Below are 27,139 nucleotides of genomic sequence, written 5' to 3' on the forward strand. Positions count from 1 at the left end.
AATCTCCTGCCGGTCCACGCACAATCACCACATAAGTAGGTGAAGGAGACACAGTCAGGAGGCAGCGGCGCAGCCCAACATCAGGCACCAGAGAGACACAGTCAGTCAGGAGGCAGCGGCGCAGCCCAACATCAGGAACCAGGGAGACATAGTCAGTCAGGAGGCAGCGGCGCAGCCCAACATTAGGAACCAGGGAGACACAGTCAGTCAGGAGGCAATGGCGCAGCCCAACACCAGGAACCAGGGAGACACAGTCAGTCAGTCAGGAGGCAGCGGCACAGCCCAACATCAGGAACCAGGGAGATACAGTCAGTCAGGAGGCAGCGGTGCAGCCCAACATCAGGAACCAGGGAGAAACAGTCAGTCAGGAGGCAGAGGTGCATCCCAAAATTAGGAACCAGGGAGACACAGTCAGTCAGGAGGCAGTGGCGCAGCCCAACACCAGGAACCAGGGAGACACAGTCAGTCAGTCAGGAGGCAGCGGCGCAGCCCAACATCAGGAACCAGGGAGAAACAGTCAGACAGGAGGCAGCGGCGCAGCCCAACATCAGGAACCAGGGAGAAACAGTCAGTCAGGAGGCAGCGGCACAGGCCAACATCAGGAACCAGGGAGAAACAGTCAGTCAGGAGGCAGCGGCACAGGCCAACATCAGGAACCAGAAAGGAGAAGCTGGCCAGGAAGTGTAGGTCTGATGAAGAGTAGGTCTGATGAAGAGTAGGTCTGATGAAGAGTAGGTCTGATGAAGAGTAGGTCTGATGAAGAGTAGGTCTGATGAAGAGTAGGATGGATAAAGACGTAGAACCAGACAAGAGACGGGGAACAGGAATGAACTGAGATGTGAATGCAGAGGTGAGGCGTGTTGATGATGTCAAAGAGCGTGTTGATGATGTCAAAGGGCGTGTCGATGTCATATATTTCTGATGGTTTTAGTTCTCCTGCAGGCCGGACAGCAGCGTTCTGCCTCCCCGCCGGCGTCACGCTGAATGATTCCCCCTGAACATAAAGGGATTAGCGCCAACATTAGCTTCCATGTAATAAAATGCAAACAAGGGCCAATCCCCCGAGACGGATACGCTGGACATTTTATGCCTTTTTGATGACAAAGCCTTGAGTGGAGGATGATTACATAAACGGAGGCCTACATGATGATTTGGATTGTCCTAATCCGATGCTGAGGTGGATCTGGTTCAGGAGTCATTCCAGGTTGAAGGTCTTTGTTCTCCTGTTCTGTCCCCTGATATGACAGGAACTTATGGATTCCTGCAGATTAATGCTGCGGCACTCTCACAAGACTGGGCCTGATTGTGTCATGGACTGGGTCAGGACCCATATGCAGAACACCAGTGGAGAAGAACACTGGTGGAAAAGAACACCGGTGGAAAAGAACACCGGTGGAAAAGAACACCGGTGGAAATTTGATTTTTGATTTTTTAAAAATACATTTATTCATAAAAGCCAAATTACAAGATAATCACTTTGACACAAAATCCAAAAGAGATTCACACAAAAAGGAATTCACATCAAAAACATTCCTGAATGAAGAAAACTAACATTTATCAAACTAAAAACAGAGGCTCTTGTCTCCATGTTGAATATGCTCCATTCATATTCAAAGTACAGGAAAAGACTGTCTCCTGAAGGGGACAGAGGGGACACTGGCTGGACACCGCAGGGTTAAAAACAGAGATAAAGCATTGGAACCGATGGCACCATGTAAAATCCTCCACTGGAGGTCGGCTGGTTTTGTCTTGAGGGGGGGTTTGTACAGAAGTCTCCACTGTAGGTCAGGTCCATTTCCCGTCATCCCGTTGGACCAGGTAGTGGGGGCTCTGTCACACAGGCTGCTCTTGTTCACTTTTACACATTGTCTGTACAGTATTTTTTTGTTGGCCGTGTGCAGGCTGATCTGTCGTTCAGAGGACCCTCCAGCTCTCCAAACAGGGACTGATGTGGACCTCTGGGAAAGGATCTTTATTGTCTGGCACAGTCCCTGTACTTTAGTCCAGGAGGAGGCTTCTCTCCTTCCCGGAGAGTCTTTGCCTCCACAGTTGTAGCCCCCGCTCAATCTCTAGAGATGTTGGGTTAAAGGTTCTAGAGAACAGGAAGCCCACCCCACCACTCAGCGTGGTGTTGAGGCTCAGGACCACCTGTCCTTCCCACTCCTTCATCCAGTCCACCTCATTGTTCTCGTCGCTGTGTGTTTCTTGTAGAAACAGAACATCAATAGTTTTCCTCCTTGCTGTGTCAAAGACCAGAGGCCTTTTCCTTTCTTCTCTGGCTCCATTTACGTTTAACGTCCCCTCTCTAAAAGAATCCATGATGAGGGGAAAGTTGAAGGGACCTTAAAATAACTAAATAGGAAAAATAATAAAAGCAAAATTAAAAGCTGTTGTTTACGGACTTTACTCATTTTTTTTGAGTCGGTATATCTCTTGGTCACTGAGTTCTGATGTGGCTCTGTTTTTAATAAGTTGTTTTGCCGAATTATAAAAAAATAATTTATCAGGGAAAAACTGTTCTAGATTCAGACCTTTCATGCCTTTAGTTTGTTGTAAAAACAATTTAAACATTCTTTCAGGGTACAAATCGTGCTGTTGACTGGCAGTGACTGGAGTATGAGATACCGTATTTATTCGAGTATAACGCGCACACGTGTATAACGCGCATCCCTAATTTTCGATTAAAAATCGGTATAAAATTTTGTTTCACTTTTTCTCGGCTCAGACAAAGCATTGTAAGTGCCAAACATTGTTAAACACGTGCGTCCATGATAAAAATCATTTATTGACAACGTAAACTATGAACACAATACCGAAATAAAATTGACAATATCTACCGGTATTTAAAATCCTTCAAAGTCAGATACACCAGCAATGCTTACCGGTAACTCACGTTTCAGTGTGGCCGAGGCGAGGGAAGGAAATGAAGAGACAAGGCGTAGCTAATAAAATGCTAATCAATAATCAAATATCATACGTCACAGCGGATAATAAGAATTCTCGGAAATGACACCATCCGACAAGGTCTGCTGAGGACGCATTTGATTATTGAATACCATTTCCTTAGATACGCCTCGCCTCTGCAGGAGTGATGCGCATGAGCCATCATGAATTACCGGTATTTATTTTAGATCGCCCACGCAAATGATTTGGATACTGTTACTAAAAATTGACCACGGATGTTTTGTGGGTCGAGAGATGTGGTTGCATTCAATGTTTTGGGATTGTGGTCAGCGATATCTTCGACCAATAAGTCATTGCGCAAATAATACTGTATACTAATACATCTAAGAGTGTCACCCCAGCTCTCGTTTATAACGCGCACCCAAACTTTGAGTTCTTTTTTAGGTAGAAAATTTTACGCGTTATACTCGAATAAATACGGTAAGTCACTGCAATCAGACGTACAATCATCACTGTCACTACTGTCTGGAACACTCGGTGGGACCTCAATCCGGCCAGCTTTACATCTGGCAGAAACAGTTAAAACATTCTTCCGCTCACCGCGCCGCCTGGTCGGAACAGGAATCCATCCAGACGAATGGTCATCTGTGATATCTTCAGTACCTGTCTGGTTTCCTGTCTCAACATTCTCATTTTCATCACCAGTCTCCCTCCTATTCTCACCCACTGCACCTGTCACCACCTTAGTCTCACCCAGTGTACCTTTCTCACCCAGTTCACCTACCACCTCCATAAACTCATCCATTTCACTCATTACCTCTCCATCCTCCCCCTGTTCATCTGTCAGCCCCCCATTCTCACCCCCCACAACCGTCACCTCACCCAACTCGCTGGGCGCCGCCCCACTCTCACCCATCACTCCACCTGCTCTCTCAGCCAACTGCCACCATCCTCACTTGTCCCACCTTCACTCCGCCCCCTCACAATATTACTGGTTATCACTGCTCCTACCTGCATCTGACTCTCAGTCTCGCCCCTCGGAGCATCTCTCTGCTCCGATTCCCCGATGCTACGGCGCCGCGGAGCCGGAACGGGACGCCTCGGAGCGGCGGTGGGAGCCGCTGTGTCACCGGGACCCGGAGCATCGCTGATGTGCCTCAGACAGGCGCTAACAATGTGTCCCTCCTCTCCACAGCCAAAGCATTTCATCCGAGAGGAGGTGGCGTACCACGGGTAGTCATAGTAATCCACTCTAACAACAAAAAGGAAGTTAAATTCTTCCGCCCTGTTGTTCAGGATCATGGAAACCTGTCAGCGGTGACACACGAGATGCCCCAGTTGCGGGGACTTACACCCCGATGTGACTTTGGTAACTGGCAACACAACGTTTCCGTGTCGAGAGAGTTCTCTAACCGGTGGAGAAGAACACCAGTGGAGAAGAACACCAGTGGAGAAGAACACCAGTGGAGAAGAACACCAGTGGAGAAGAACATCGGTGGAGAAGAACATCGGTGGAGAAGAACATCGGTGGAGGAGAACATCGGTGGAGCAGCCTTCCTTCATAGTTCAATCAGAGAAGCAAAAATCCAGGAAACACAAGAAAACTCTCAAAGTCCAACAAACTAGACGTGTGGAAAGATGAAACAATCTGGCCCCAAACCGAAGGGGAAACCAGCTTCAGAAGCTTCAGCCTAATCAGCCTGATGAGGCACAGGTGTGAAGATGAGGCACAGGTGTTGAGATGAGAGACAGATCTGGAGCTGTTCAGCCTCTCCTCCTGCCACACCCCCAGAGCAGCAGAGCAACACCCAACTCACCATTTGAAATAATACAAAATTCAAATTGTAAAATATTAAAATATTATGAGTTTATGATACATTTTATATTATTATACATTATACTGACTTTAATGTTTAAAGATATGACAGGAAACATGGATGAAATGTTAAAGCAGGAAGTCAGGTGACAAGTGCATTCATCAAAACAATAAGCTATTCGCTGAAGACAAGTGTTGCTTGGTAACATGCTACTTGTGGTTAATGTGTGGAATTTAACACCAGTGGTCCAGGTAGGGTTGCAGAGTCAGTGATAATCCTGCAAAAAGCATTAAAGGCCCCCAGATGTTGACCCGTTTGCCACCTGCTGGCTTTAATCCTCTGCTTTAGCAGCGTGTAAGCCTGTCTTCAGCGAGGTGTCATCGTGTGCTGACGTGGTTATCCCCTTAATCTTTCAGACAGCCGTCAGGATATAGGTAGCGATGACCATAATCCTGTTTGGCAGCTTCAGGGGCCATAGGAGTGAACAGAAGCCAGAACTGCAGGACCCCAACAAGGATGGGGAACAGCAAGAGCAGCGCCTTGTCCAAGGAGCTGCTGGAAGAGCTGAAGTCCAACACCAAGTACTCGGAGGCTGAGCTCTGCACCTGGTACCAGTCCTTCCTGAAGGAGTGTCCCGGTGGGAAGATCAGCAAGGAGCAGTTTGAAGGCATCTACGCCAGCTTCTTCCCCAACGCCGACCCCACAGAGTACGCCCGGCACGTCTTCAGGAGCTTCGACACCAACGCCGACGGCACCCTGGACTTCAAGGAGTACATCGTGGCTCTGCACCTGACCTCGGGGGGGAAGACGCTCCAGAAGCTGGAGTGGGCCTTCGCCCTGTACGACGTGGACGGGAATGGAACCATCAGCAAAAACGAGATCCTGGAGATCGTTAGGGTACTTCTTACCTTCTGCCATTACAATGGTGCAGAAAAGAAATTTCCTTTCCTTACTCACACATTCTGTATTCAGTCACTTTACCACAAGTAAACGTTGAAAACAAGAGCGAATAGTTTTGCAAATCTGGTTTAATTAATGACAACAGTTTCAATTTGGCAGATAATTCATCACTTTAGATGAAGCTGCATATGAAATGGCAAACTGGGACTTCATGAAATTCATTCATGCATTGTGGACGCGGTCGGATGGTTTTAAACCTTCGTAAACAGATAAAGTCGGACCCTCTGAATAAAGTTAACCTTTTAAAGTTATTTAAATTGCAAGTGAAATATTTCTGTAATTCCAAAATATAGAGATATTTTTATTCAGTTGGAAACAGCAAATGTTGAATCGTGTTAATCCCTGAGACATGTTGAGATTGTTCTACTGACTGCGGGTCCTTTAAAGTCACGTCTGTGAAACATATTCTTCCTGTCACTCAGTCCATTTTCAACATGATTCCTGCCGACGACCAGAAGAACCTGCCTGAGGATGAAAATACACCCGAGAAACGAGCTGGAAAAGTCTGGGAATTTTTTGGAAAGAAGGAGAACGGTAACAGAACTGCCCCCACATTGAGGTTTAAAAGAACGACAATATGATGCTTCTTTAATTCTGCTGTTTTAAATCCCATCAGACAAGATCTCGGAGGGAGAATTCATTCAGGGTGTGATGGAAAACAAGGAGATCCTGCGGCTGATCCAGTATGACGAGCCTCAAAGAATTAAGGACAAGCTGAAAGAGAAGAAGCAGTAGTGTTCAGACCAGAGGGGGCAGAAGATCAGGCAGGAGGTCTGAGCATGTTAAAATCATCTACATGTTCATCTACGTGGATCCTTGTGTGTCTATTTTTATTTATGGACTAATGGTTTGTGTTCCTGTTGTACCCAGAAATCACTGAATTCATTTTAAACGGATGACCTTTAAAACGTCAGAAAACGTAAAATTCATGAGATTGACAGATGACCTCACAGTGGTGACCCTAACTGTAGGCTCCAAGCTAGGGGACAGGAAGGCAACTTGTGATTAAAAAAAGAGAATCCATCAAACCTGCCCGCCACTTAGTTTAGGACAAATAGTAAGATAGCATTTAGCCACCACTAATTTACCTGGAAACATAATATGTTTCCTGGAATAAACATTGAAAGAAAAATAAACACTCGATCAACTGCCCCTGCTAAACCCGATTTGCCCTGTTATCAGTGCAACAGCAGCTGTCATTTCAGACACCTCACACTTCAGTGTGTGGATGTGTGTGTTTTCAGGGTTAGGCTAAATGCATTACATACCCTGAAGTATGTAGAAGTTTGTAAAAAGGTTTAACAATCAGTATTTAATGTAAATTTATGAACTTTTTTAAATTATGAGGTCCATATGCTCCACAAGTCTGTAAAGGCTAGCTAGTGCGCTAACCTTATCTAGCTTTAGAAAAACCTAACTTACTTGGAATTCAGACATACCTTGATCATTTTATTTTTATACAGCACATTGACAAGAAAAACGGTCCATCTTAAACTATGTGAGCAAGAGTAACATCTGATAAATTACACTGGTAAATACTGACTAGTCCTGCTAGCAGAGCAGCGCTATCTGTCAGCTGTTTCCTGTGGTCAAGCTGCATAAATTTATTGATTTTTGTTTAAAAAGATATTGATATTGTGTGTTTTTGATAAGGTTATTTTGTATATTCTGTGTGTTTTTCTGTACCTATTAGTTTGTGGCCCCACGATGTCTTTTGGGGTCATTAACACCAATCTGCTCAACTGTAAGATATACAAAGGTCAAGATTAGCAAGAAATATATGAAGACTTGGTTTTACTGGTTAAAAGCTGGTGTGGCTGCTTTTCTTGTGTATATGGGTACTCTCAAATTATGACATTATTAAAATGACAACTAGACAAACATGGGAAAAATTAGCTGGGATCATGGAACTATGGCGTTCATTTCATTTCTGTTGCACTTAGTCCTTTTTTCCTCCCCAGGCTAGCAAAGAGTTCTTTGTACATTTTTAAACTTCAGTTTTTGTTTGTGTTGCTGAAACAAAGCCGACAGACTCTTTGTGTTACTGGGTACTGGCTGTAAAACACGATTCAGTTCAGAGTTTCCTCTTTTGTTTGGTGGCAGCATGTTTGTTCATCAGTTCATCAGAGCTCTTTTGAAAGATTTAGGCTCAGGTTAACAATCCAGCCGGATTAGCCAATCCTATTAGGAGGTGAAGGTCGGTTGAGTCGATCTCCTTCTTCATGTCTAGATCGGATTAAGCGGGTGGAACAAACAATGTGCTGGTGTGGGTAGCTGTGATTTAAATCAACATAATGTCATTTATAACAACACAACATGGAATGACAAATGCATTTACTGACTGAAAACATACTGATGTTGTGGTCATCAAATAAATAAAAAGAGATGACGACACAATGCCTACATTTTAATGCTTTGTTTCCTTCAGTCCTCCAAATGCACCGTATGTGTCCTGACTAGGCACACATTATCATGTCTGCTCACACACTATTAAATATCCTGTGCTTAACTCATTACTGTTATTACTATATTACTATTATTATTATTATTATAAATTTTATGCTTTCTGTCAGTCATCTGCTGCATTTCTAATGTCCTTGTTGAAGAAATGCACACATAACATCTCGTCCATTGCATCCAAAATTCATCATCTGGATTTAAGAGAACCCAAACCCTAAGTCTAACCCCTTACCACTAAACCAAACCCTTATCCCTAAACCCAACCCTAACCCTAACCCAACCCTAACCCAACGCTGACCCCTAACCTTCCCAACCCCTAACCTCAACCCTAACCCCCCAAACCCAACCATAATCCCTAACCCTGACCCCTAACCTCTAAACCTAACCCTAACCCCTGAATCCAACCCTAACCCCTAATCTTAACCCCTAACCCAAGCCTAACCCTAAGCCTAAACCCAACCCTAACCCCTAAACCCAACCCTAACCCCTAAACCCAACCCTAACCCCCTAAACCCAACCCTAATCCCTAACCCTGACCCCTAACCTCTAACCTTAACCCTAAACCCAACCCTAACCCCTAAACCAAACCCTAACCCCTGAACCCAACCCACCCAGCCCTAATCCAACCCTAACCCTACCCCCTAAACCCAACCCTAACCCCTAAACCCAACCCTAACTCCCTAAACCCAACCCTAATCCCTAACCCTGACCCCTAACCTCTAAACCTAACCCTAACCCCTGAACCCAACCCACCCAGCCCTAACCCAACCCTAACCCCTAAACCCAACCCTAACCCTTAAACCCAACCCTAACCCCTAAACCAAACCCTTATCCCTAAACTCAACCCTAACCCAACGCTGACCCTAACCCAACGCTGACCCCTAACCCTCCTAACCCCTAAACCCAACCCTAACCCCCTAAACCCAACCCTAATCCCTAACCCTGACCCCTAACCCCTAACCCTAATCCTAACCCCTAAACCCAACCCTAACCCCTAAACCCAACCCTAACCCCTAAAACCCAAACCCAAAAGGTTGTGTTAGTCCCTGGTGATTAGTTGGATTCAGTTTGACCCGATTGGATGAGGTTCAAACATCTGTTTCTGTTTGCTGGTTAATAGTCCAACCTTAATCAGGACAAACATCTAAGCGCTGTTCTGGTGTGATTCTGGTTTGTTTGTGTTTGGTTCTGTTTGGTTCTGGTTTGATTTGGTTCTGGTTTGATTTGGTTCTAGTTTAATTCTGGCTTGGTTCTGGTTTGGTTCAGATTTAGTTCTGGTTTGGTTCTGGTTTAATTCTGGCTTGCTTCTGGTTTGTTTTGGTTCTGCATGAGTTCGGGTTTGTTTCTGGTTTGGTTCTAAATTAGTTCTGGTTTGGTTCTGGTTTGCTTCTGGTTTGGTTAGGGTTTGCTTCTGGTTTGCTTCTGGTCTGGTTCTGGTTCTGGTTCAGTTCTGGTTTGGTTAGGGTTTGTTTCTGGTTTGTTTCTTGTTTGGTTCTGGTCTGGTTCTGGTCTGGTTCTGGTTCAGTTCTGGTTTGGCTAGGGTTTGTTTCTGGTTTAGTTCTGGTTTGGTTAGGGTTTGTTTCTGGTTTGTTTCTTGTCTGGTTCTGGTCTGGTTCTGGTCTGGTTCTGGTCTAGTTCTGGTCTGGTTCTGGTTCAGTTCTGGTTTGGTTAGGGTTTGTTTCTGGTTTGGTTCTGGTTTGGTTCTGGTTTGGTTAGGGTTTGGTTCTGGTTTGGTTCTGGTTTAGTTTTGGCTTGTCCATCCCGTTTCAAAGCGGTGATGTATTGTAACTGTCAGTGTTGGTGTGTTCGTCCGTTAGTCCACCAAATGTCTTCACAACCGTTGCAGATAGACAGATGAAACAAGAAGCGCATGACTCAAGCAGCAAAGAGGATGAAGATGAGATGATGAACTTGACAAAAGTAGGTCAAAGTCAAATTTCCATTTTTATACCTTTTTAGATACACATCTCTAAACCTGATGAGATATAATCATAAAACAAAAAGCAACATTTTCAGGAAGCCAGAGGCACAAAAATGTGATGATTTTGTGGGATGTTGCATCTCTGACTGTCTTGTTTCCGGTTTGTTTCCTGTTTGTTTCCGGTTTGTTTCCTGTTTGTTTCCGGTTTGTTTCTGGTTTGTTTCCTGTTTGTTTCCGGTTTGTTTCCGGTTTGTTCCCGGTTTGTTCCCGGTTTGTTTCCGGTTTGTTTCCGGTTTGTTCCCGGTTTGTTTCCGGTTTGTTTCCGGTTTGTTTCCGGTTTGTTTCCGGTTTGTTTCCGGTTTGTTTCCGGTTTGTTTCCGGTTTGTTTCCGGTTTGTTTCCTGTTTGTTTCCGGTTTGTTTCCGGTTTGTTTCCGGTTTGTTTCCGGTTTGTTTCCGGTTTGTTTCCTGTTTATTTCCGGTTTGTTTCCGGTTTGTTTCCGGTTTGTTTCTGGTTTGTTTCCTGTTTGTTTCCGGTTTGTTTCCGGTTTGTTTCTGGTTTGTTTCCTGTTTGTTTCCGGTTTGTTTCTGGTTTGTTTCCTGGTTGTTTCTGGTTTGTTTCCTGTTTGCTTCTGGTTTGTTTCTGGTTTGTTTCCTGTTTGTTTCTGGTTTGTTTCTGGTTTGTTTCCTGTTTGTTTCTGGTTTGTTTCCGGTTTGTTTCTGGTTTGTTTCCTGTTTGTTTCCGGTTTGTTTCTTGTTTGTTTCCTGTTTGTTTCTGGTTTGTTTCCTGTTTGCTTCTGGTTTGTTTCTGGTTTGTTTCCTGTTTGCTTCTGGTTTGTTTCTGGTTTGATTCCTGTTTGTTTCTGGTTTGTTTCTGGTTTGTTTCCTGTTTGTTTCGGTTCTGGTTCGGTTATAAATGAGGTTGAACACAACTAGAGACAGAGAAATCCATTTTCAGAGCAGATTTATTACGGACACTGCATTCCACGGCACACGTCTGGACAGAGGCGGGGTCACCACATTGGGAGATGTTCACCACAAAGGGGGGTCACCACAGTTGGAAGTGTTCACCACAGGGGGCAGTCAGTTTAACAGTTACACCACCAGAAACTGGTCAGGAACATTAGAATGTAAAACTGGTCACGACATCGACACACTGATAAACTCTACGACACACACGCTGCTGAAGCCTCTCGCTGTAAAACATTCAGAAAGAGCCACGCACGTTAGCATTTCTTTTCACATAGTTGGATGAAGAACTTTCTGCTTTGACCAATCGGAATTATTCTGCTCTTGATACACCAGAAATAATAGATCTCAACAAAATGTAAGGACAAAGACACACATGACCTGCAAACACACACATTGTACACGCAGGAAACATGTTGGTCCACTGACTCCACCCACAGGTCACCACTGTGTAAACGGCGTGTGGACGCCGTGGGTTCGACACTCAGATTGGGGGGGATGAATCTTCAGATCCACCTGATGTTGACCTACCTGAGACCTACAGCTACCTGTAGGTCTCAGGTAGGTCAGGTCTCTATCTCCACCTGTCTAATACAGTCAGTGTTGGAATGTTGGCTTCTTCACCGCCCTCTAGTGGACGACTCATCTGTCTCCATGAACACGACTGTTTTTATTCATTAAAGAGACGCTGCTTCATACATATTCATTCCTGTACCACCGGTGGATGTAGAGACAGGAAACACCCTAAAGACAGACCCAGACCTGAATAGAGACGGGGGACACCCTGAAGGCAGACCCGGACCTGAATAGAGATGGGGACACTCTGAAGACAGACCCAGACCTGAATAGAGACGGGGGAAACCTTGATGACAGACCGGGACCTGAAACGGTTGTGCTCATGTGATGACAGCTGATGGACAGCCTTTGGTTTTTTTGTTCTACGCTGTGAAAATGGCCTCAGAGGGTTTCCCTCGTCTGCTGACGACACCATGAAGATGTTCTGTACATTTTCCAAAAATAAGAAAAACACTGTACAGTACAATCTGGAACATTACACACCTGACAACAGGAAACATGGAGCCCGTATGTACTATCGTACACTGAAGCAGAGGAGAACGTGTCAAGAACATTCCAGGTACAGAACCGGAGGCACTAAAGGGTGTTCAGTGTAGCTCGGACCACCTCCTCCTAAAACAGAGCCTGACCTAAATCCCATCGATGTTGGGAGTCGAGGTGTCTAGAATCACATTCACATAAATCCTGAATGGGTCGGGTTTGTCGATGCTGGGCCTGTGTCTCTTTTGTTATGTGAGAGCTTTCAGACAAAAAACACCACTGCTGTCCGTTAACAGAGCAGCTCATCGTGTACAGAGTAAGGAAAACGTTCAAAACATGCATTTCCACCGAAATGAACCAACAAGATTTAAACTAGATCAAATCCTCCGAGGCTGTGCTTCAGCGCCGCTGTCTGAGGTAACGGCGTATCGGCCTGGCTTCAGCGCCGCTGTCTGAGGTAACGGCGTATCGGCATGGCTTCAGTGCCACTGTCTGAGGTAACGGCGTAACGGCCTTCAGACTTTTGTTCCGGCAACTCAAACTGGAAACGTGTCGTCAAACTAAGAGATTCAAAACACATCTAATTGTTCTAAATGTCGACTCTACTACAAGCACACAGGAGAATATCTGGGATGGCGTTGAAGAAGCTGATGCTGACGATGATGGGATGACACTGCAGAGGAACATGCTGGTATTGGATTCATCACCACAGAACCTCCTCCTGAGAACCCAGTCAGAAAGGAGACGAGCAGAAGTCCACCGTTGGAACGTGTGTGTTCCTGGATCAGGTGTTCTGAGGCTGTGGGCGTGGCAGTCAGGAGACCATTGGGGGCTATATGTCCATGTCCACGGGCCGGACCTCCCCCGTTTTGTTCTCCTTTACCCACAGCTCTCTGTCTCTGCTCGGATCCACGTTCTGCAGCAGCTGGTCTACGGGTTCCACCATCTAGAAGACACGAGCATTTGTGAGGCCAACGGCCGTCTGTCTCCGCCCACATGATGTTGTAATGTCACGCCTCCAACAGGTCATTCTTGTCACTGATGTTCTACCTGTGTGGACTCCTAACAGGATGTGAGCTACATTAGCAGCGTTCTCGATTGCGTTCATGCGTCTTTGACGCACGTTTTTTTGACGGGGAGCATGATTGTCAGGCAGCGAGTGTGTGACAAGTGTGAACAGAAGAACTCACGCTCTGGTTGAACATGTCCGTCTCGTGTCGTAGGGTCGTGTACTGTCGCAGATGCTGCTGAATCCACTCGATCCGGTCCACCTCCAGCTTCTCCAGCTCCTGTTTGGACCAAATCAGTCATTACAGGTACGGACGGATTGGCTCGCACCGCTGGGCCAGTGCTCAGCTGGAAGTGTTGGGTTCACGTCTGGTGACGCCATGTGATTGGCTGTCTGTAAAGAGGTGTGTTTACCATGCTGGTAGTGACCACCTCCTCAAACCACTTGGACTGGGTCTGGTTGTAGAGGTCCACGCAGCGCATCAGGTCATCTCCTGCAGGACAGGAGAGGTCAGAGATCACAACACAAGAACAGGACCAGAGGTCAGAGGTCACAACACTGTAGTGAAAGCGCTGTACTCTAGCAAAACTGAAATAAAGACTCAGGAGCAGCAGAAGAATGTTTGACAGCCAAAACGGGAATTCTTGTATTGATTCTCAGTTCGTCATAACTCCACCGAACTCATCTCCCACGACCCTTTTAGATCTCACAGGTCCACATTCGTGTGTACGTGTGTGTGTGGATGTGTGGGTGTGTGTGTCTTTTCCTTGATGGGAAAACAGGAATCATTGGATTTCCAGGCAAACACCCCAAACATTCGTCACCAGCCTCAACTCACCGTGACCCTTCCTGTCTTTCCAGTTTTACACAATCAGATTCCTACTGATTTGCAGAACTATTTTATAAGCATACATAATTCACCACCACAAGAACAGGACCAAAGGTCAGAGGTCAGGCTCTGTTGACGGACTTATTACGTTGGTAACTGGACGTTCCTCACTTATAAAGCTCACGGTGAAGTTTTGTGATTGCATCATTGTTTAGTTAAGTTTTCAGCTCTAATGTCAAAAGATTTGTTCCATCATGGAGCAACAAGCCTTCACTAGTCCACATTGAACAAACACTGGTGAGGAACCAACAGGGTGAAGAACCAACGGGGTGAAGAACCAACAGGGTGAAGAACCAACGGGGTGAAGGACCAACGGGGTGAGGAACCAACACCTTGTTCATAAGAAGTCCACAGAATCACCGAAAGACCGACTTAAAGGTGGCCGGTCTGAGGCAAAGGTGAAAGGAATTGGGACTTATCTCTGAAGCAGCGGACAGTCCAGACCGTCTATCCTGAGACATTGAGCGCAATCAGAATTGTGCACCTCCACATGACGGCCGTACGATAACATAGGAGACTCGAGGGACTGTTAGTCTTAACGTGTGATTTACAGACTCCGTACTGGAGGGCTATGATATCACACGCTTGACTGAAACAAAAGCAGACCATGTCAATGAGCTTCTTGTTCCAGGGTTAACCCCTCTTGTTATGCCGAGGTTGACCAGAAACATGAATTTGGTGGTATCCATGGCATTTAAGTCCTTGGACACCACCAAACTATTTGTGGTTATCATTTTTTGCTTGGTATTGTATACAGGTAGTCGCCGACTTACGACCGCGATTGGGACCGACAGATCGGTCGTAACTCGACTTGGTCGTAAATCGACTCTTAAGTAAAAATTCAATCCAGCAGCGCTGGTTCTTGGCTGGGGGTCGTCCGGATCGTCAGCTGGGGCAGCGTGTGGGTTGGTGGGAGTGGGACACGATCTTTTCATAATCATTGTGAGCTTTGACTGAATTGTTCGTTTCTTTTTCTCCTCATAAATTTCACGATATGGACGGAAAGCGTCGTTTGCCATCCGTTCAATCCTTGCAAATGTTTCTATGTTCTATGTGCATTTCTTCAAAGTGTGCACGGAGTTTATTTAACAGGGAAAAGCCTTCTGACAAGCCTTTGGTGGTGAACATTGTTTCTGTTTCCTCCTCTTCTTTCTCTGCTTCTCTTCTCTCTTCTTCTTCCACTCTTTCTTCTTCCAGCGCGATCATTCGTGAGTTCTCCAAGGAGAGGTTTTTTGCCAGTTTCACTATTTTCTCTCGAATCTGATCAAGTTCTTCGTCACTTTCAAATCCAGCAGAAGAGTTCACGTAACGCTTGACAGTTTTTCCATACGCCATTCATACATTTCTCCGTCACAGCCTCCTAAGCAGCCCAGCCCATCAGTAGTGGGCTGGGCTGCTGATCTCAGTGTGACTGAACAGCGTGTGTGCGCCGTGGGGACTGGAGAGAGCGCTGGAGCCTCAGAGCGTGAGTACTGTGGCTGGAGGGAATGCCCGCGTTACCCAGACATAGTGGCCGTAAAGTCGGTCGGTCGTAAGTTGCACAGGTCGTAAGTCGGCGACTACCTGTACATTCAATTCCAGGAATGGGTTACTTGATGATTTTGTTAATGATCATTCATTCATTTATTTTCCTACCCGCTTCACCAGCTTGCGCGGGTCACGGGGAGCTTGAGCCAATCGTAGTTGTCACAGGGCGTGAGGCGGGGGACACTCTGGGTGCAACGCCAGCGCACCGCAGAGCTACACAGAGACATACGAACACACACACACACACACTCCTGTGGGCATTTTGGACCAGCCAATTAACCTGAAGCGCATGTTTTTGGAGGTGGGAGGAAGCCGGAGAACCCGGAGAGAACCCCCCCAGACACAGAGAGAACATGCAAACTCCACACAGAGCAGGACTCGAACACGGAACCTCCTTGCTGTGCGGCGACAGCGCCACCCACTGGCCACCACGCCGCCCGCTGTCAATGATCAATCAGCCCTCATTGACAACGATGTTACGTCTGATGGTGTTAACTGTCAACGATTTTTTATTGATAATAATCTGATATTGGAGAGAAGCAAGCGTGATATTCATGTTAATGCAAATGGGCGGAACCTTAACCCTCACCCTACTGGAAGCTCTAATGATTCCAACCCGTGTGATATAACCAGAGCATTAGTGACGGCTTAAACCGTCCCTTAAATACTAAAGAAATCTTCGTGGTAGTCAGGATCTCCATGGTAACAAAGCGTGTGGTGTCCACAGTGTTAGCAAGGAATGTCTAAAAACTGTCCCCAGGAATTAGTTGTTACTAAACTCTGTAGTTTGGTTCCAGCCTCAAGTAAAATTCCCCTGACTGGTGTGTTGGAATTATAAAACCTCTACGTTTACTGCATTAGTACCTTAATGCAGTAAACGTAGTACCTGAACGTAGTAAATGTACCTGAACGTAGTAAACGTCGTACCTGAATGTAGTAAACGAAGTACCTGAACGTAGTAAACGTAGTACCTAGACGTAGTAAACGTAGTACCTTAACAGAGCAAATGCACCTGAACGTAGTAAACGTCGTACCTGAATGTAGTGAACGAAGTACCTGAACATAGCAAACGTAGTACCTGGACGTAGTAAACGTAGTACCTTAACAGAGCAAATGCACCTGGACGTAGTAAACATAGCACCTTGATGTAGTCAATGTAGTACCTGGACATAGCAAACATAGTACCTTAACGTAGTAAATGTAGCACCTTGACGTAGTAAACATAGAACCTGAATGTAGCAAACGTAGTACCTGAACGTAGTAAACAAAGTACCTGAATGTGGTAAATGTAGCACCTTGATGTAGTCAACGTAGTACCTGGATGTAGTAAATGTAGTGCCTGAACGTAGTAAACAAAGAACCTGAATGTAGTAAACAAAGTACCTAAACGTAGTAAACGTAGCACCTTGATGTAGTCAACGTAGTACCTGGACATAGTAAACGTAGTACCTGAACGTAGCAAACGTAATACCTTAACGTAGTGAAGGTACTAGGTTTCTGTGGCACCAGTACTACGTAGTACCTCCTGTCCCGTGTCCTACCTGCTTGTGTGGATTTCCTGCGGGCCTTCTTGATGTCCTCCTCCGTCTTGTTGCTGAGTTTGATCTCCAGCTGCTGGGTCTTCACCTCCAGGTCCTTCTGCCGGTCGGCCAGAGCTTTACGGGCCTGCATCAACACAAACATCACGCAGCTTCAGATCCACCACATCTACTAAACACCTACTGGTCTCACATCCTGCTCTCATCCTGGAATCGGTATCAGGGAGACTCCTCACGTTCTTTTGTAGGACCTTTCATGCGTGTTGAACAGTGACAGAGTAACAGTGATTGGTCAATCAAGACAACCGAAACAAAACGGCTGTGGTTGACCAATGACGGTTCCTGTGGGGGAACTGACAGTCGATACTTGGCTCCATGTGTTATGAGGACATGGATGAAGACCCACCTTTATATTCACATTTCCATGAGAAAACTGAAGATCTGCAGAGGCTGGACTGTAGGTTGGACTTTGTCAGGCATCGTTGGGGATAGTGCAGCGTGATTTAAGTTCTTCCTCAGCCTGACCTTCATCCTCAAACTAAAGACGTTTGATGTGACCTTTGACCAGTCAGGGTTACTGGAACATGGACCATTAGTGCCTCTAACACCAGACAGGCCATCTGGAAATCCTGCTGACTCATGACTCGTACCTTCTCCACGCCGGCGTAGCGGCTGGCTAGCTGCTTCCTGAGGTCAGCAATGTGATGGTCGTACTTCTTCAGGTCCTTCTTGAAGTTGTCACCTCTAAATGTCAACAAGGGTTTTTCCACCTCGGTGTGTAACTGTGAACAGAAATCAGTCAGCTGGTGGTCATGTGAACAGAACACAGCCTGCCTGAGTCATGCTTTGGTGCACAAACCTATGAACACATATAACCAAGTTCTACACGGTATGTCACGCATGGGACTTCTTAAACCCATGCACCTGTGGTCGCTGACATGAAGGTGAGTCTGACAGGAAACTGATGAGATGCTGATTTGATTTTATTTGCGGCAAACAGAAATGTTAGCATGTGTAGCTTCAAGCTAACTCACATCTGTAGTCTCCTGACAGGTCAGCCCCCTTCCACACAAATATCCACACCCATCCACAAAAGGGCATCTAGATCCTTTGAGCTGCTGCTCCTCACGTCAGGTCAGGTGTCCCACTAACTGGCTGCCCCGTGACAGTCTGGTGTGGTACGTTCCAGTCCGGTGTGGTACGTTCCAGTCCGGTGTGGTACGTTCCAGTCTGGTGTGGTACGTTCCAGTCTGGTGTGGTACGTTCCAGTCCGGTGTGGTACGTTCCAGTCCGGTGTTCCAGTCCGGTGTGGTACGTTCCAGTCTGGTGTGGTACGTTCCAGTCCGGTGTGGTACGTTCCAGTCCGGTGTTCCAGTCCGGTGTGGTACGGTCCAGTCCGGTGTTCCAGTCCGGTGTGGTACGTTCCAGTCTGGTGTGGTACGTTCCAGTCCGGTGTTCCAGTCTGGTGTGGTACGTTCCAGTCCGGTGTGGTACGGTCCAGTCCGGTGTGGTACGGTCCAGTCCGGTATGGTACGTTCCAGTCCGGTGTGGTACGGTCCAGTCCGGTGTGGTACGGTCCAGTCCGGTGTGGTACGGTCCAGTCCGGTATGGTACGTTCCAGTCCGGTGTGGTACGGTCCAGTCCGGTGTGGTACGGTCCAGTCCGGTATGGTACGGTCCAGTCCGGTGTGGTACGGTTTACTAAGTTATATTTTATTATTTTTAACCATTTGAGGCTTCTTAAAGTTTAAATTTGGGTCCAGAATCATGTCAGGATAATTAACTTCAGGAATAAACAATTGGCTGACCTCTAATGAGGGTCAACATCACGAAGTTGTTCCAGGGTTTCAGAACAGAACATATATTTGTTTTGTTTACATTTAGTCTTAGACATGAGTAATCGAGCCACAGAGCAATTCTATGTACAGGTAGTCGTCGACTTACGACCTATGCAACTTACGACCGACCGACTTTACGACCACAATGTCTGGGTAAGGCGGGCATTCCCTCCAGCCACAGTACTCCCGCTCTGAGGCTCCCGCGCTCTCTTCAGTCCCCACGGCGCACACATGCTGTTCAGTCACACTGAGATCAATAGCCCAGCCCACTACTGATGGGCTGGGCTGCTTAGGAGGCTGTGACGGAGAAATGTATGAATGGCGTATGGAAAAACTGTCAAGCGTTACGTGAACTCTTCTGCTGGATTTGAAAGTGACGAAGAACTTGATCAGATTCGGGAGAAAATAGTGAAACTGGCAAAAAACCTCTCCTTGGAGAACTCACGAATGATCGCGCTGTATGAAGAACTGATCGCGCTGGAAGAAGAAAGAGTGGAAGAAGAAGAGAGAAGAGAAGCAGAGAAAGAAGAGGAGGAAACATAAAAAATGTTCACCACCAAAGGCTTGTCAGAAGGCTTTTCACTGTTAAATAAACTCGGTGCACACTTTGAAGAAATGGACATAGAACATAGAAACATTTGCAAGGATTGAACGGATGGCAAACGACGCTTTCCGTCCATATCGTGAAATTTATGAGGAGAAAAAGACACAAACAATTCAGACAAAGCTCACAATGATTATGAAAAGATGGTCTCCCGCTCCCACCAACCCACACGCTGCCCCAGCTGACGATCCGGACGACCCCCAGCCAAGAACCAGCGCTGCTGGATTGAATTTTTACGTAAGAGTCGATTTACGACCAAGTCGAGTTACGACCGATCTGTCGGTCCCAATTGCGGTCGTAAGTCGACGACTACCTGTAATGCAGTTCCTGCCTGACGATGCATCACCTTGTCCTCAGCTATCTCCAGTGATGTGTCGGCACCGGTGGGCAGGAGCCCGTGTGGCCAGCGGGGGGCCATCAGAACACTGAACTAATTAGACAACAGAGGCCCCAGAAAAGCTCTGAGGCCACGTCTGGGTTATTCCAGGCTGTATCTGAGGCCGGCTCAGGTTGTGAACTGCTGATAAAGGCGTCATGGACAGGTCAAGTTTGGACTGACCTCAGGATGGGTCATTAGTTTGGATTCCCTCAGTCGCTGAAAAAACAGCACCTTGAAACATGCAAAGGATTCACACAAAGACTAGGCTGAAGCACGCAGGCCCCTAAAGACTAGGCTGAAGTACGCAGGTCCTCAAAGACTAGGCTGAAGCACGCAGGCCCCTAAAAACTAGGCTGAAGCACGCAGGCCCCTAAAGACTAGGCTGAAGCATGCATGCCCCTAAAGACTAGGCTGAAGCACGCAGGCCCCTAAAGACTAGGCTGAAGCACGCAGGCCCCTAAAGACTAGGCTGAAGCACGCAGGCCCCTAAAGACTAGGCTGAAGCACACATGCCCCTAAAGACTAGGCTGAAGCACGCAGGCCCCTAAAGACTAGGCTAAAGTACACATGCCCCTAAAGACTAGGCTGAAGCACGCAGGCCCCTAAAGACTAGGCTGAAGCACGCAGGCCCCTAAAGACTAGGCTGAAGCACACATGCCCCTAAAGACTAGGCTGAAGCACGCAGGCCCCTAAAGACTAGGCTGAAGCACACATGCCCCTAAAGACTAGGCTGAAGCACACATGCCCCTAAAGACTAGGCTGAAGCACGCAGGCCCCTAAAGACTAGGCTGAAGCACGCAGGCCCCTAAAGACTAGGCTGAAGCACACATGCCCCTAAAGACTAGGCTGAAGCATGCATGCCCCTCAGCTGGATAGATGGAGAGAAGTCATGCGTGTGCATCTCTGTCCTTTCATTATTAACATGAGATCAGGATCATTCTCACCTTGTTGGAGAATTTGAGGTGAACTTCAGCTTCATCATGAAGACTCTTCTTTAGTTGAGTCCAGGCTTCGCCAAGAGTCCTGACAAAAGATGAATTACAAAGAATCCTGAATGCTCTCTAGATCTGGAAGTCGAGTGTTCTGACAGAACAAACTCTCTACACCAGATTTACTTCAAAGCTTCTAGATGATTCAGAGATCTGCACCGACAGACCCTCTGGTTTCTGATTGGCTATCATGAAGAGGAACACAGTAATGTGGGGTTACCTGATTTAAACCCTCTGTTCTCTACACCCTCCTTCTCTTGGGGGAGGTGGGGTTGTTGGGTCTATTTAATGCACTCACCCTTCCTCCTGTAATGCCAGCGGACTTTGAGACAGCTTGGACAAGTTCTTGGCGTACTCTTCTTCAATCTTTATCCTGAAACACAAGCAAGCCGAAGCGTGAGACTCTGAGGCGGTTCAGAGTCTCACGCTGCTTTAGTAACGTACAGAGAATCAGGAGACCCCGATAACCTCAGGAGACCCCGATAACCTGAGGAAACCCCGATAACCTCAGGAGACCCCGATAGCCCCAGGAGACCCTAATAGCCCCAGGAGACCCTGATAGCCTCAGGAGACCCTGATAGCCCCAGGAGACCCTGATAGCCCCAGGAGACCCCAATAGCCCCAGGAGACCCTGATAGCCCCAGGAGACCCTGATAGCCCCAGGAGACCCCGATAGCCCCAGGAGACCCTGATAGCCTCAGGAGACCCTGATAGCCCCAGGAGACCCTGATAGCCCCAGGAGACCCTGATAGCCCCAGGAGACCCCGATAGCCCCAGGAGACCCCGATAGCCCCAGGAGACCCCGATAGCCCCAGGAGACCCCGATAGCCCCAGGAGACCCTGATAGCCCCAGGAGACCCCGATAGCCTCAGGAGACCCTGATAGCCCCAGGAGACCCTGATAGCCCCAGGAGACCCTGATAGCCTCAGGAGACCCTGATAACCTCAGGAGACCAGATGCTATCTGGTGAAGCTGAGGTGCAGCACAACAACAGAACTGTAAACTGATCTTGATGTGAGTGCTGAAACCCAACAGGTGCTGACCCACAATCCCGCTGTGCTATCCAGCTGTGCTCAGGTGTGTGCCATCTGTCTATTTCACTTCACAAACACTCTTCACTTGAGGAGATCCACATCTGTCCTCTGACTTCGGAGAACGGTAGAAATGATTGTGGTGCATTCAGGCACGAGTTCCCATCAACGTCTCGCAGCAGAGACCAGGATGTAGGCGGAGCTCAGCTGGTCTGAATTACGGAGGTGGACGTTGGTTCTTATGCTTTTAGCTGAGCTCAGAGGACTCAGCAGCAGCTTGGATCACTTCCTGTCCTGAAGATGTTGAACACAAAGCCCCAGCAGCAGCTTTACCTCTCATGGATGAACTCGGCCATCTCTTTTTGCATCTGTTTGCCCTTCAGCTGCTTCTGCAGGAGGACCTCGAAGCCAGCGACCGATGTGGTCCCCTGGGGGTCCTTCCTGTCCGTCTGCAGGGGGCGAGAAGAAGGAAACCACTTCAAACCAGCAGGAGCGTGTGTGTGTGTGTGTGTGTGTGTGTGTGTGTGTGTGTGTGTGTGTGTGTGTGTGTGTGTGTGTGTGTGTGTGTGTGTGTGTGTCAGAGGCGTACACACACATATATATGTCCATGTTTCAAGACAGACTAACAGGAAGGAAGGATGGGAGGGAGGGAGAGACGGAGTGAGGGATAAAGGACGGACGGACGGACGGACGGAAGGAAGGAAGGAAGGAAGGAAGGAAGGAAGGAAGGAAGGAAGGAAGGAAGGAAGGAAGGAAGGAAGGAAGGAAGGAAGGAAGGAAGGAAGGAAGGAAGGAAGGAAGGAAGGAAGGAAGGAAGGAAGGATTGCTAAAACAGACGTTGTGAGCACATGATGGCGCCACATGTAAATGTGGTGCGTTGGTTCCAGGTGAGGAACACAAAATGTTCCAACCATCAAGCAAGTTGCATGACAGAACCAAACCGATGACTGTCCTGTTGTCTGTGGACCTGGATTATTAGCTAGTGGTGTCTGTGGACCTGGATTATTAGCTAGTGGTGTCTGTGGACCTGGATTATTAGCTAGTGGTGTCTGTGGATCTGGATTATTAGCGAGTGATGTCTGTGGACCTGGATTATTAGCGAGTGATCCTGAAGGAAACGTCTTCAGACCACCACACAGAGACATGCCAGCGCGGCGCCACCTGTTGGACTGGACCGGACTCACCCAGAAGTAGTCGCAGTAGCTCCAGTCGTTGGGCTTGAGCAGCTGCTGCTCCGGACCTTCTCCTGGCAGAGGGAACGTCACGCAGTTGATCTGCAGCACAGGGAAACAGATCATCATTAAGGACACGAGGGGGCGCTGTTCTGGTTTCTACAAGTGAAGAGATCGGACATGAGGGACGTGAACGTGGTGTCGCTGACAGATGGGCCTGAAACATGTTGGTACAGGTAAACATGCAGAACCTGCTGCCAACCACAGGGGGCCGCAGGGAGCCCCCACACTGGACAGATACTTATTGATGGTTCTGAATCTTCTAGTCAGGAGCACCAGGTTCTCCCCGCTGGACCCTGACTGAACTCTGTCCTCTGCTTCGCCCTGAGGGGCAGGTGGCAGCCCACCAGGCCCCCTGGGGTCAAACCACGAGTGGGCAATCACTCTCACCTGCTGATCCACAGGAGCCACTTCTCCTCCTGTGGATCATGAGGTTCAGGTTCTGGTTTCACCCCGGGCCTCCTCCAGGGGGTCAGGCCCAGAGAGGCTCCAGAGGGAGTAGACACAGAGCAGAACCCTGTCCATCTCACAGGAACAAACCCTGGACTCCAACGGCCCAACTGGACGCAGTACCTCAGCACAGCCTGAAGGGGGCAATCTACTGGATACAGCAGAGAATCACGATACATTCATGTGACCTCCTCTGGAACGGAGCTGTTTGTTCATGAAGTCTTCCTCTGGTGTTGAGGAAGAAACTTTTGTGTGGAAGAAGAGCTGGACCTCTTAATCAGCAAGTTAATACCCAATCCCGCTAATACCCTATCCCGTTAGCACCTGATCTCGTTAATACCGGATCCCGTTAATACCCAATCCCGTTAATACCCGAACCCGTTAGCACCTGATCTCGTTAATACCGGATCCCGTTAATACCCAATCCCGTTAATACCTGAACCCGTTAATACCCTATCCCGTTAGCACCTGATCTCGTTAATACCGGATCCCGTTAATACCCTATCCCGTTAATACCCTATCCCGTTAGCACCTGATCTCGTTAATACCGGATCCCGTTAATACCCAATCCCGTTAATACCCGAACCCGTTAATACCCTATCCCGTTAATACCCAATCCTGTTAATACCTGAACCCTTTAATACCGGATCCCGTTAATTACCAAACCCGTTAATACCCAATCCCGTTAATACCCTATCCCGTTAGAACCCGATACCGGATCCTGTTAATACCCAAACCCGTTAATACCCAATCCCGTTAATACCCTATCCCGTTAGAACCCGATACCGGATCCTGTTAATACCCAAACCTGTTAATACCCAATCCCGTTAATACCCTATCCCGTTAGAACCCAATCTCGTTAATACCCTATCCCGTTAATACCCTATCCTGTTAGAATCCAATCTCGTTAATACCAGATCCCATTAATACCCGAACCCGTTAATACCGGATCCCCTTAATACCCTATCCCATTAATACCTGAACCCGTTAATACCGGATCCCGTTAATACCTGAACCCGTTAATACCGGATCCCGTTAGAACCCGATCCCGTAAGAACCCGATCCCATTTAACCAACAATGAAGGAGACACTCCAGTTATACAATTACAAAGTTCAGGAGGGAAACCTTCCAGACAGGCACACGGAGGCCAGCCTGACATCAATCCACAGACGCATCAACTCCCACAGCATTCTGGGATTCAGAACACACGTCCTGGGTTGTAACATGTAAACACATAAAATGGGTTGATTTTAACACGTAGACACATGATCTGGGTTGATTTTAACATGTAAACACGTAACATGGGTTGATTTTAACATGTAAACACATAATCCGGGTTGGTTTTAACACATAAACACATAATCTGGGTTGGTTTTAACAGGTAAACATGTAATCTGGGTTGGTTTTAACACATAAACACGTAACATGGGTTGGTTTTAACAGGTAAACACATAATGGGTTGGTATTAGCACGTAAACACGTAGCATGGGTTGGTTTTAACAGATAAACACGTGACATGGGTTGGCTTTAACAGTTAAACACGGGTTGGTTTTAACACGTAAACACATGTCCTTGGTTGGTTTTAACACGTAAACACGTAATCTGGGTTGGTTTTAACATGTAAACACGTAACATGGGTTGGTTTAAACATGTAAACACATGTCCTGGGTTGGTTTTAACATGTAAACACATAACATGGGTTGATTTTAACATGTAAACACATAACATGGGTTGGTTTTAACACGTAAACACATAACATGGGTTGGTTTTAACATGTAAACACATAATCTGGGTTGGTTTTAACAAGTAAACACATGTCCTGGGTTGGTTTTAACACGTAAACATGTAAAATTGGTTGGTTTTAACACGTAAACACGTAACATGAGTTGATTTTAACACGTAAACACGTCCTGGGTTGGTTTTAACACTTAAACACGTAACATGGGTTGGTTTTAACACGTAAACACGTCCTGGGTTCGTTTTAACACGTAAACACATGTCCTGGGTTGGTTTTAACATGTAAATACGTAACATGAATTGATTTTAACATGTAAACACATGTTCTGGGTTGGTTTTAACAGGTAAACACTTAATCTGGGTTGGTTTTAACATGTAAACACGTAACATGGGTTGGTTTAAACAAGTAAACACATATTGGGTTGGTTTTAGCACATAAACACGTAACATGGATTGGTTTTAACAGGTAAACACGTAACATGGGTTGGCTTTAACAGGTAAACACGGGTTGGTTTTAACACGTAAACACAGGTCCTTGGTTGGTTTTAACACGTAAACATGTAACATGGGTTGGTTTTAACACGTAAACATGTGACATGGGTTGGTTTTAACACGTAAACATGTGACATGGGTTGGTTTAAACACGTAACGGGTTGGTTTTAACATGTTAACACATAATCTGGGTTGGTTTTAACAGGTAAACGTAATCTGGGTTGGTTTTAACAGATAAACACGAAACATGGGTTGATTTTAACACGTAAACACGGGTTGGTTTTAACACGTAAACACGTAACAGGGGTTGGTTTTAACACGTAAACACGGGTTGGTTTTAACACGTAAACACCCATCCAAACACGATTGATGTAATCCTCTCAGAGTAGACGGAGGCTCAGCTTGCAGAGCAGAAAGCTCCTCGGCTCTCAGGAGCCGTTCTCCTCGCTTCCCTTTGACGCCCATTAATCAGTGCTATTGCCTTGTCGCCATGGAAACTGGACTTGCTGCATCCCTTCAGGTCTGCTGGCGCTCTCAGGTTTTCTGCACACTGACGGCTCGCGGCTGCTGAGGGTCGGAGCCACCGAGGGACGTGAGCCCGGCTCCTCCTCATCATCACAGGTTACATAAGCAGCCGGAGTCACGTTTAGCACCTTAATGGCGGCGGTTGGAGTTGGGGGGGTGGCTGTGTGACCTGTGCCTCCCTGCAGTTTACATGCATCAGATGTTTGGGGGGGCAGCATCCACCCCTCCATCACAGACACCCTCCAGCTCTGAATCTGTCGGCCTGGCGACGGTCGGACATACAAACAGTCAACCGATCAACCTGATGGTGGAGGGAGGGGGGGCTCCTGGGGGCTCGTTACCCCCCAGGAGCCCCCACGACAACACCACCGACGTCTCTGTACTCACAGTGACTTTGGTCTCCTTGACCTCCTTGACTTGCCTCCGGGCGGGCGACACCGAGCCGGGGGGTTGGGGGGCGAGGCAGGAGGGGTCGTCGAAGCTCTCCTCCGTGTCGAAGCTGGCCTCCATCATCATCTCACCGCCGCTGCTGCTACCGCTGGGACGCCGTCTGTCCCTGCAAGCGCCTCAGCAGCTACTGAGGGAGTGGAGAGTCGTCATACTGGGGGGGTGTTGAGGAGGAGGAGGAGGGGTGGGGGTTGCAGGGAAATCGGTGTGAGCGTGATGAAGTCTCGCCTGCAGTGAAGCTGCTGTCAAACCGGTTCTCAGGTCCACGGCTGTGAGATGGAAGGAACGTGAACACCCCCACCTCACCTCCACCCCCACCCAAAGACGTCTGTGTAGAGAGGGGGGGCAGAGACAGAGAGAAGGGGGG

At 47.4% G+C, this 27,139-nt stretch overlaps 2 protein-coding genes across 2 annotated transcripts; one reads left to right on the top strand and one right to left on the bottom strand.

Moving 5' to 3' along the window:
- The first annotated feature begins 5,186 nt into the window (after positions 1-5,186).
- Positions 5,187-8,101, top strand: rcvrna (recoverin a). The gene is made up of 3 exons (XM_068337114.1): positions 5,187-5,618; positions 6,104-6,215; positions 6,298-8,101. Exons 1-3 carry the CDS (start codon positions 5,238-5,240, stop codon positions 6,414-6,416), a joined length of 612 nt encoding a protein of 203 aa, XP_068193215.1. The 5' UTR covers positions 5,187-5,237; the 3' UTR covers positions 6,417-8,101.
- A 2,953-nt stretch (positions 8,102-11,054) lies between these two features.
- gas7a (growth arrest-specific 7a) lies at positions 11,055-26,879 on the bottom strand. Its single transcript, XM_068337279.1, has 10 exons — positions 26,713-26,879; positions 23,073-23,162; positions 22,222-22,337; positions 21,156-21,230; positions 20,813-20,891; positions 17,699-17,830; positions 17,052-17,175; positions 13,508-13,587; positions 13,276-13,374; positions 11,055-13,031 (listed from the first exon to the last, which is right to left on the bottom strand). The coding sequence occupies exons 1-10, from the start codon at positions 26,839-26,841 to the stop codon at positions 12,918-12,920; spliced, it is 1,038 nt and encodes a 345-aa protein (XP_068193380.1). The 5' UTR covers positions 26,842-26,879; the 3' UTR covers positions 11,055-12,917.
- Between the last annotated feature and the right edge of the window lie 260 nt (positions 26,880-27,139).

Source organism: Antennarius striatus, chromosome 16 (genome assembly GCF_040054535.1).
Source record: "Antennarius striatus isolate MH-2024 chromosome 16, ASM4005453v1, whole genome shotgun sequence".
Classification (NCBI taxonomy): Eukaryota; Metazoa; Chordata; class Actinopteri; order Lophiiformes; family Antennariidae; genus Antennarius; species Antennarius striatus.

Excerpts from the sequence above, each read along its gene's own strand:
- gas7a (XM_068337279.1), bottom strand. The coding sequence starts at position 26,841 with ATGATGATGGAGGCCAGCTTCGACACGGAGGAGAGCTTCGACGACCCC. Across the intron at positions 17,176-17,698 it reads GCTACGCCGGCGTGGAGAAG|GCCCGTAAAGCTCTGGCCGA; the intron begins GTACGAGTCATG and ends GTGTTGATGCAG. Across the intron at positions 13,032-13,275 it reads CGGACATGTTCAACCAGAGC|ATGGTGGAACCCGTAGACCA; the intron begins GTGAGTTCTTCT and ends CGTGTCTTCTAG.
- rcvrna (XM_068337114.1), top strand. The coding sequence starts at position 5,238 with ATGGGGAACAGCAAGAGCAGCGCCTTGTCCAAGGAGCTGCTGGAAGAG. Across the intron at positions 5,619-6,103 it reads AGATCCTGGAGATCGTTAGG|TCCATTTTCAACATGATTCC; the intron begins GTACTTCTTACC and ends CCTGTCACTCAG. Across the intron at positions 6,216-6,297 it reads TTTTGGAAAGAAGGAGAACG|ACAAGATCTCGGAGGGAGAA; the intron begins GTAACAGAACTG and ends AAATCCCATCAG.